At 40.1% G+C, this 11,020-nt stretch overlaps 1 protein-coding gene across 4 annotated transcripts in view; it reads right to left on the bottom strand.

Annotated features, from left to right (window-relative positions):
- The window catches only part of GPD2 (glycerol-3-phosphate dehydrogenase 2), a 65,087-nt gene that overhangs the window by 11,846 nt on the left and 42,221 nt on the right, over positions 1–11,020 (bottom strand). For all 4 annotated transcript variants that reach the window (XM_009273151.1, XM_019470444.1, XM_009273153.2 and 1 more), the window contains exons 7-9: positions 7,529–7,693; positions 6,606–6,750; positions 2,119–2,312 (exon numbers count right to left, since the gene is read on the bottom strand). In XM_009273151.1, the coding sequence (XP_009271426.1) occupies positions 2,119–2,312; positions 6,606–6,750; positions 7,529–7,693 (504 nt within the window). The remainder of the gene's footprint in view (positions 1–2,118; positions 2,313–6,605; positions 6,751–7,528; positions 7,694–11,020) is intronic.

Here is an 11,020-nt window from a genome sequence, read left to right as displayed (position 1 = left end):
CTTTGGATGCAGCGCAGGGTACAATTGGCTGCCTGGGCTGCGAGCGCACATTGCCGGCTCATGTCCAGCTTTTCATCCACCAGTACCCCCAAGTCCTTCTTGGCAGGGCTGCTCTCAATCCCTTCATCCCCCAGCCTGTATCAATACTGGGGGTTGCCCCAACCCAGGTGCAGGACCTTGCACATCCCCAAAGCTTGTACCCCGGGCCAGCATTTGCTACTGCACAGCAACCCAAAAGGGCCCAGCTGACTTGTCAAAAACCACCCAGCAGAAGTCCACATCTCTTACACAACCGCCTCTTCCAGCCCTGCCTTCTCCTCCTCCTTGCCACTGCTTCAGAAACATTGTCCCACTCCACAAGAAGCCTGACTAAAAAGCCATTTACTTATTTTTCCTCCTGTGCTACTCTTCTGCTTCCTGTCCAGTTACAAGCACATCCCTAAAGCCAACCCTGACTTCTCAGTAAACTTGGAGGAAGAAAACCTGAAGGCATAAAGTAGTCACGAAAGCCCTTAACAGTTGTCGGAAAATACCCCAGCCTCCGAAAGTCACTTTTTTTAATATATAAAACAAGAGAACTTAATGAAATTAATTTTGTTGCTTATTAAATTTGCAATAGAAAAATTGACCAATTTGCTTTATGCTGAAGCCTTTGGAACATTTTTTTTTATATACAACTTTTAAATAAATGATAATTGAAAATCAGTAACAGGGTGTAAAAATATCCCCCAAAGAACACAAAATAGATTTCAGAAATCAATGGTGCTCTGCCAGCATGTTTAACCTGCCAAAATGAAGTGTTAATCACAGAAATAAGATACCATATTACGTTTATAAACTAATGAAACTAGAAAAAGCAGCATGCGTGACACTATAATTAAACAGTTGGAACACATCCAAGCCTGTGTAAGTTGATAACCCTGGCACTGTCTCTGGCAGCAAAAAGGCAGGTCTGCAGTGAGTTGATATGGCCAGCACAGTTGTTAATTCAATAACAAGCAATCTATAAACACTGCTAATTGCATATGTGAAAAACAGCGTGCACCTAGGTAGGTTTCATTCAAAAGAATTAAACACTTCATAATGTACTTCCGTAAAATACCTTGCAAAATCTCTCTCTTATTCAGTCTTAACTCTACCAGCTACCTGTCTGGCCTACCACACTTTATATCGACTTCTGCTCAAGAAACTTAACGGTGCGTTTCCTGAAGACTTTTTCTGAACTTTATACAATACAGAGCCATCAATTATCCTCCTCAGGAAACAAGTAATCTAGCATTTCCAATCTCTGGACAGCAAGTTTTCCTAAACCTAAGGATGTTGCAATATTCCTGACAGAGTGCATTTCAGATGTATTTTAATGCTGCTACTACAACAGAAATACAGAAGTACAAATGCTTTCGCAGAATAATTTTAAAAAACCTCTCCATGAAGGAAAGAAGCCCCTCTCTCCTTTAAACTAGCAGAGTCAAAGCAGGCCAGCATCTTACAACAAACGTGTTCTCAGCTCAGCTACTGAAGGGAACAACTGCCACCAAGTAATTTTTATAAATTCCCCTTTTTGCCCATTATACTTTCCTCTTCCACTGAAAACTGACACTATTAGATATTTGCCATATCAAGAAAAGTAAATTCTAAGAATAAAGTGCCTAGAAAAGTGGAAATAAAAACAAGGACACGGGAAAAGTCAGAACAACTCTTCTGTGAAGAAAAGCAGGTGAATTATTTGACGTACTTGGGTTGATGCATGACTGAACTGTCCCAGTTCTGCAAAACCTTGCGTCTGCCACCCAAAGAGACCAGAATGACTTGGCTGTGCAGCTGGACAGCTAGCGCCAGTAAGAGGAAAGGTATGTGAAATCTGAACATGCAGATATCAACCGATTTCCATTTAAATAGTCCAAGTAGTGCAGGTATATCTGGAAAAGCAGCATTTTATAGTGCTGAAACATAGATCAAGATGACACGTCCTACCAGTTTTCGAAACACCCGCACGCACAAGGACCATAGTTATCAGAGTCACAGAAGAACTTTAGACAGACAGCATTTACTCAAACTGAAATGCCACAGACTCCTCAGCACCTTCCTAGGGAAAAAACAGGGCTGACAAAGGTTTACCTTCAACATCAACACTAAGGTAGTTGCGCACTTCATTCAAAATGAAGTTTATATCTTCTTCTGTTGGTATCGGATGGGAAGTAACATCAGTCGGGCTGTCTGTGGTCCCTGCAATAGTCATCTTCTCCCATGGCAGGAAGAAAATCACTCTACCATCGCTGGTGGCTGGGTCAAGCAGACCCATATTATCAGGGCTGAAATAAAGAAGGGACATGGTTCAAAACAGGTCAGGCATCAGCAGGGATTCTGTTCTTGCACACCTTGTACCCCAGATAAAAGTATTAGAACATTACCTTTGCTCTGAGGTCAAATGATTAATAAATAAATAAATAAAAGATCAGCGATTTCACATGTGGCCATGACTTGACTTTAAATGGTAGTCCCAGAAGTTTTGAGAAATAAGGCCCTTGAATGTGATGCTCAGATATTACTAGAATTTGATTTCTTAAGCAAGTTAGCAGACCACAACCCTAAATCGAACAATCAGGCCTTTGGCATCTCACATCTCCATTCACTCTTGAACATCTTGCTCATTGGAATTTCAAATACAAACATTTGGAAATTTTAAAACAGCAATTACTTGAAACTCATTATGGAATGAGCAACTGCTTTTAATCAAAAAATGGACAATCATTTATATTATGCCACAAAGAAAAGGGAAGGCTGAAACAGAATGCACATTAGAATGGAAGAAGAATAGAACCCTAGTTCTGTTTTGATGCATCTAAGTATATAACAAGAAAAATTTAAGATGAAATATTATTAACCCAAGTTATAATCATCTGCTCCCTGAACAGAGGACAAAAGTAAAGATATACAAAATCCCAATGACTTCTACAACCTGCACTCGCAATAAAGGCAGGGCAGGGGGTTGGGGGTGAGGGTTAGTAACAGAAAGAAAAAGTAGAGAAAACAAGAGAACAGCAACACTGAAATCCTAAGTGTTACGAGTACATTTAAACAGAAAAATTCCAATGATACTGCAGCCTGAGTTTGCTGACCCCCTGCCACTTGAACAGGAATGAACGCCCACTGAGTCTCCAAGGATCCGGACAAAGAAGTGTATTCCAAATGCTCCCAGCTCTCACTAGAGCATTCCTGAATAGGGAAACCATGTTTTGAGGAAGAAAATTGAGGAAGAAAAAAAATACCACAAAAATACCACCTCCATAGTGACTAACAGACACTAATTGGGTGCTAGTATTCAGAGATTTTTCATTTATTTATGCTAGTGCTACAAACAGAATGATTCAGTAAAATGAAGAAAAAGAGTAGTTCTTCGTACAGGAAATTTTAATTTATCTACTAATGTTTTCTGGTATAATGTAAAAAAAAAAAAAAAAAAAAAAGGTACAAAACCAGTTATCCTCACCACTTTATTAAATAGCTCTGCTTGTATTTCAGAAAACAAAAGGTTTCTATAAACACTTCAAAGTAAACAGCTTTTATATAGGAAAATATTTAAGCTGCTCCTTTTTTTGTTCATTTTTATTTAAAGGAAAGATGCTGACTTTCATTTCAGGTGCTGGAAGTCCCTGTAAAAACATCTGCAGTCAGTGTAGCAGTCTTCAGGTTTTGCACCTATTCCCCGATAATGGAAGGAGCATACAGGAAGTATATTGAAGGAGGATAAGAGGTAAATATTTAGGTGGTGATAAGGACCATCAGAGGGGAATAATTCAGTGGACTCAAATAACTACTAATGCAATAACCTGAAGGTAGACAAAGACCTGCTTGGATATGAATTACTATTTAAGAGATCCGCAAGCTGAATCACTGAATATTTCATTTTTAGGAAGTCTAAACTGATTACTGAAGGTAAGTTTTCAATATCTGGAAAGACTGGAAGAGAAGCTGAAAATTTCATATATAGCATGTATATTAGAACATTTTTTAGATGATATTTATAGACAGCTTAAGCATACAGTTGGAGAAGTACAATTTAATAGGGGAAGTCAACACAGATTTGTGAAAGGTAAATCACGTCAGACAAGTGATTACTTTCTAAAATGAAAAAGCTATTGATTTAGAGACAGGAAACTAGAGATTTAATATACGGTATCAGAATATTCAGAAAACTTAAGACATCTCAAAAGTATGGTGTTTTTTTTTTTTTAATGTGATTTCGTAAAAGCTGTTAAAAATAAGGAAGAGAAACAAGTAAAGACTTTAAACTAAGTTTCACCACAACACCTATGGACTGAAGCGTTTTCAGTTAGATTACACAGCAAATGATGAGAAAGGATGAAACAGTTTTCCATATGCCAATTAATTTACTGAATTAATGACTACCAGCTATCCTGGGAAGCTTGCTCTCAGTCTCCTATTGCTAGGTTTGTTCCATCTTACATAAATAACTGAAGAGCCACCAACACAAATTTAAAGTAAGGTGTTTCCCATCAAAAACAAGCGTCCTAACACCCAAATATTGGCTCTTCTGGGACTCCAGAGGCACTTGACCAAAGCACCACAAATGCAGTTAAAGAGCAAATAGGTGACTTTCCACAGAGTAGAACTAAGGTTTAGCAGACAAGTTTACCTGGAATCTGGAATGCAAAGCAGATAGAAAAATTGAAGACAGAGGGAAAACATCTGAAATTTGTCAGAAGGGATGGAAAAAAAGTATTGCATTCATAGACACATTTCAGGCAGGAAGCCTATTTGAACAAAGGTAGCCAAAATCGTCTCTTATTTTAGCAGATAATATACTTAAACAATAGGGAGTGAAAGAGACTAGAATAGATATATGTATAGTAAAAATAGAATTAATGAGAGGAGGAATACTGGGACTATTAATGAAGAACGTAAATGAGTAAGAAACCCATGGGAAATGAATGCATTAGGTTAACATTAGTTTCACAAAATCTTAACTATGTTTATACCTAAAAACCTCTACCTGTTATAAAATTTTCATTTCTGTGAGTCTGGGCCAAAATTCTATAAAACATTTACCACAAGGCAAGTGGATGCAGTGAAATGACAATCTTCGTTTGTTAAGGATTATTCCTTGGCACCAGGAGAAGACTTGATACAACTAAGATTAAATACCATGAGTATTTTCCATCTAGCAGACAGTTCCTCGGTTTAAGCTATCCCACTTCAAGGAAATTCAGTGCAGTTTTAGCTAATCAGCTGTACTGTGGAGGCAGTATGTGGGTAGGTACTATTTTACAAGAAAAGTAATGCCCACATGCTGACATACACAGGGGAACAAGGAGAACAAGAATTCTCTACATTTCCAATTAAAATTATTAGGTTATTACACAATAAATAAATTAGAGCCCTCATGCATATCAAGCCATCTACTTTGAATTTTCAAAGTGATTCAAAGTTTTAAAACTTTACGTGTTCTTGCTGTAGGGCCATAAAGTCAATCACACATGTGCTTCTCAAAGTATATGAGGAAACTAGGATTACAACCCATTTCTCCACATTGCTAGTGCTTTAAAGCAGCTATCAGGTCATTTTCCTATTTTTCATGTGGAAAGAACAGAATGCAAGAGTGATTTTACACTAGGCCAAAACCACCTCAATTTTACAGTCTACGGTCACGTCCTATTGGGATAGCTCTGCAAAAACAACATGTTGTGCACTGGAAGTCTAAATTTATATTCACAGAGGAGTGCAATGATGATATGGAAGGCATTATTATAAGTGCACTGTATCAACAGAATTGGGATAAGTCTATAAATGTGATTTTCCATTAGGATGCTAATGACTTCAGAAACCAAAGGTAATATTTGAGCTTCAACTGACAAGGCTTACTTGGTAGAAGGGGATTTGGTTTTGCAGCAGCAAATAAGGAAAGAAGCAGGAGTCTGCAGAGAGCACGCTCGCAGAGTGCCACGGGAACCTCTTCTGTAACAAGGTCAGCAGAGGGAGGCAAGTCCTTTCCACCAAAACAACCACGGGTGGGTGGGCTTGTGTCCACAGCAGTGTCAGAATTTAATCGTGTTATTTTGAACTGCTTATTATATTGCCTACATGCTGCATTCGTATTTACTATGAGTGCAGTCATAATGTTGCAGAGTACAGTGGCAGAGCATTATTGCATAGAGAGTTTGATATTTAATAGGACAAGAGTTTTCCTCTCTGGAAGGTTTTATATGCTTCCTGTTTTCTTAAGGGAGGTGAACAAGCAGTCAGTACACTCAACTCAAACTCATTACTAAAAAAAAAGGTGCCTTTCACAAGTCTGTTGTAGATGCTCTGCCTAAACACCCTTCTGCTTCAGCAGGAGTTCTGCCTTGGTGAGTTTTAACTAAGAACTACAAGACTTCAGTCTTTTCTGAATATATGAAATTGTTATTCTCACAGGCACAGTGCCAGAATCCTCTTTAAAAAAAAAAACAAACAAAAACAAAAAATAAAAATCAAATCGTGCATTCAAAACTACCGTAAAACCTACAAATGCGTCTCCGCAAGCTTATTTATTACAGACACCAGCAGAGATTGTTACAAGCGGTTTAGGCTTTGAATATCGTTACCTGTAATAACCAGGCATCACAATATGCACGCCTGCACTTGGCTGACAGATGTTTGGTACTTCCTCATCATCCATTTTGCGCACAGAGTCTGTGAAAGGTCCCGTAGCATTGATAACACATTTGGCTTTGACATCAAACTCCTGCCCTGTGAAAGAAAACAGTATCAATCACATACACCATTTGTTTTCCTGCTCACTGACATGCTCTATTATTAATCTATCTATGAACTTAACCTACTGCAAAGTATATTGTGCTTCTCTGAACATAACAGCTGGAATGGTTTTTAAAAATTAACAAAGTTTTCATGTAACACCAGATTTGAAAGAGTGTTTTACAGTGAAATTCCATCTTATCCGTAAAGGCAGAAGAACATAGACTGGGTAGAAGTTCAGCTGAAATCTGCCTCTCAAACGAGAGAAATTTCAGTCTCAACCCATAGACTCGGTAAATGGGATTATTACTGTACAGCACATAGCATTTTACAATATCATCTTTGCTTGACAGAAGGGTTTGGATGTAAAGCTTAGTCTACCCTGCCAAAAACACTAGGATTTGAGTGAAAAATCTGACAGAAGTTAAAGATGATTGACATTAATGGTATGCCACTGCACTCTGGGAAGATGGCTCCTTTGTCGGTTCATTGATATTTACAAACAGCAGTGTTCCCTGCTCCTCCCGCGTTTCATTATTTCTGGGTTTCTTTAATGAAGAGAGTATGATCCCCTAAAGTGCTGTGCTCTCTGTTCCACCACGGCACGGTAAAGCCTGCTGCAGAAAGCCATCGCTTCCACCCACCGGGCAGGGTGCTACAGACTGAAGGGTGCGCGGTACGGCACCGCTCGCCGGTCGGCCGGCCGGCCAAGGCAGGCAGGAGGCTGGCTTTGGGTCCCCGCGCCTCTCTGCGCCGCTGGGAGGGCACACACCTGTTAAGACGTCCCTGCAGCGCACGCCGCACACGCGCTCCTTCCCGCTGGCCGGGTCTGTCGTCTTGAGCAAGCACAGCACTTCAGCGTAATTGGCCATGGCAGCACCGTACCTGGCAGCAGTGAGGGCGATGGCGAGGTTCATCCGTGCGTCGTTGTGCTGTCCTGCAGCGGGGACGGGACCGGAGGAAGGACACCAGTCACCTCCAGCCACAGACTTGTGGTATGGAAGTGTGTCAGAACCGATCTGTCACATCTGTCCCTGTCACATTGAATAGGCGTGATGGCTGCTCGCGTCTAACGAGAATTATTTAAAGATACATCCCCTCTGCTGCGCCGGAGCACCCGACTGCTGTATCGGCAGCAGCACGCCTAGCTGCGTTCCCTACACGGGCCTCTGTAGCATCAGAGACCATACAACATGCCACAGCCTTTGCACACTGTGAAACTGGGAATTAGTACTCGTTCACCTCCAATTTAGAAAAGGACAAATCACTTTTTTCTTTACCTTTCCCTCTACAATCGTGCTGTAATTCTGTAACTGTATCTAAGTATTCGTTTGACAGCCCAACCAGTATTAATCAACAATTCCTATTAGCAAGTGTACTGCACAACATTCAACATCCAAGAAACAACCTTTCAGAGACTGTGCCAAATTACCAGCTTTCTATAGCTGTTTTTTCTTGTATATGCATTTTAACTTCCCAACATACAACATAAAAGCATCAAAAAAAGAGAAATAAGTAGACAAGAATTAATGAAGGATTCTTAACATATATCATTAAAGATTTATTACCGAAATTCCCTCGTTAAAGAAAACCAAGAGAGAGGCGGAGGGACCATGAGGGGAAGATGATTAATTACTTTGAAATACTGGCTTCACCTGAGACTTTTCCTATTTATTATTGCCACTGAAGTTAAAGTCCTGGATGCTGCCTAGAAAGAATTACTATACATTGAAGGGGCCAGGCTCTGTGTGTCCTGAATAATTAATTTACGAGAGGGTTAAACTTCCTGAGGTACGGTTCACTTCCCCACGCGTTTTGACCACTTCTATCAAAGATAATACTGATAAGGTGATAAATTTGTAATAGATATTGTAGTTGATTTATGTTGCCAGCATTCCCAACGTTTAGTATAAATGGTTTATGTAAAGTTTGGTCCTTCTGATTCTGCCTGTGCAATCTCGAACCACTGCGCAAATAATCTGTTCCTAGCTAAAAGGGCAAAGTTATAAAGATGGGATCAATGGCCTCGAAGGCACCACCTCCCCTCCCCAAACTTCTCATTCTAACACAGCGGAGACGATACAGTGCAATCAGTCTTCAACTACAAGAAAAAAAAAAAAGTTATGCGAGGCGTACAGAAACAATAACATGATAAAGCACCGATGAAGAAACAAACAGTAACTCCAATTCAACTAAGCAAACAATGCCCAGAATAAACTGCAGAAAAGAACAGCAAAACAACTGAGCAAGATGTCAAGAGAAGTTGGGGATGCTCCATCACACAAGATGCATAAGACTAAACAACCATCTGTCAGAAGTGGCAGGCAAATCACTAAATAAATGCATCAACATTTATGCCGCTGTAGTGTCAGGGAATGGATAAGATGACCTTATGAGGTTTACCTCAAACCTTAACATTTTAATGCAGGGTTGAGAGAATGTGTATCTCATATATATATATAGAGAGAGAGCACTAGACAGAAAAAAGACAAAGAACAGTGACAAGCTGCATTACAGTAGCTGCTTCTACGTAAAGCAGAATACAGCACATATTCCAAAGTAATCCAGGAAATGCTCCTCTAGCCCAAAGTCGAAGGCTTTCAGAAGTGCAGCGTTCTGGAGACACCCCTCTTTATTGTGGTGCTTGATGTGGGGGACCGCCTGACCCACAGGATAGTGCAAGTCTTGGCTTCACAGGACAAGAAACCCAGCACAAACCAGAAACTACCCTCAAACAAGTACCCTCCATGTATAAATGAAACCCTGGGGTACCTGTTTCCGTGCGGTGGGATTTATTCTTTCATTGTAGAAGGACCCCAGGGCCCAGAGGGTTTCCTTCGTTACTTTTTGATCCTCCCTCAATTTGTTCTTGCCATCAGTGCATAAGGCAGTACCCGATACAAACTGGTTTTCTCTGTCTGACACAGGGAGTGGATTCATCACACAAAAGCAGCGCGATTTACAGTGTTAGCCAATATTAGCTTTGGTCTATGGGAAGTCTTACTGTTTAAGTTTTGCAAGCTTGCCTCTTCCCAGTTTTGTGACTTATTTGTCCAGACCAAAAGCAATCCAGAGAAACCAATCAGCAGAATAAATAATGTGGAAACAGGTGTAATTTCTAAAAAGAACAAACATCTAAGTAACAACTGTTTATTAAGCCCCAAATCCAAGAGCTGCTCAGCATTTTGTTGAAACTCCTAATGCTCCTAATGTCAGAGTGAGCTAAGGATACGCTCAGTGCATTTCAGGATTTGGACCACTGTGTTCAAGATAACATTTTCACGCTTTCTCTGAAACTCTCATCCATTTCCCCCTCATCATTATTCTGATGCGAGAAACCCCTTGCTATTACTCAATTCTCAGGTGTCCAAAAGGAACTCTGAGTGCCCAAGTAATGTATTTGCAAGAACAGGACTGGGAAATAACCAGTTCCTGATTAACTACACATCTAGAAAAACCCACTGGCTTCAGACTGATGTGATCTACAGTGTGGAGTCCTAGACTATTTCGTAGTACAAAAAGGAGAGATCTGTCAAGGTCTAGATTTGAAAGAAATGAAGAGTGACTTACCGGCTCAGAAATTTATCATCTGTGGAGAATAATACTGCAACAGTTTGGTAGACATCAGGTCACAGTACAATAGTTTTGATACTTGGGAACAGCTTTTTTTATTTTGTTTTGTTTTTAAAGCCTCCCAACTCACACGTGCACATTTTCCCCCAGACAATTACATTAAAATCCTGCACTTCATATGCAATTATCTTTTTTTCTTGATATCTGAAGAAGCGCTTGCTCTTCCTCCATGCACACCCCCCATTATAAAGGTACCGTAGTCAGATCAGTTCTTACTACAGCACCATTCACAGTTGACAAAGCATATTTTCTGCTGATTAAAGTAAAACCAGCTGTTTATATGTGTGCTAGTTTAGAATCAGGAATGTTTATTTCAAAGAGATTGGTATGTGTCCTGGTACTTAGATGACCCTTACCACTCTAGAGAGAAACAGAAGGAGGAAGCAAAGCAAAGATTCTGCATCTCAACCTTTTCGACTTTTCAGTTAAACGCCATTCTCTCCAGCTAAGATTTAGAGATCCTCCAAACCCAAGATAAAAGCGCCTCCAAGCTTAACTTCCTCCAGAACAGACATGTAAAGCTTTCTTGACAGGAGCACTGTTACCATGTTCAGAAGATCATAGAATCATAGAATCATTGAGGTTGGAAAAGACCTCTAAGATCATTGAGTCCAACCATCGACCCAACACC

The sequence above is a fragment of the Aptenodytes forsteri genome, unplaced genomic scaffold (assembly GCF_000699145.1).
Source record: "Aptenodytes forsteri isolate BGI_AS27 unplaced genomic scaffold, ASM69914v1 Scaffold174, whole genome shotgun sequence".
Classification (NCBI taxonomy): domain Eukaryota; kingdom Metazoa; phylum Chordata; class Aves; order Sphenisciformes; family Spheniscidae; genus Aptenodytes; species Aptenodytes forsteri.
The sequence above is the reverse complement of the archived record's forward strand: the minus strand, read 5'-3'. Positions and strand labels throughout refer to the sequence as shown.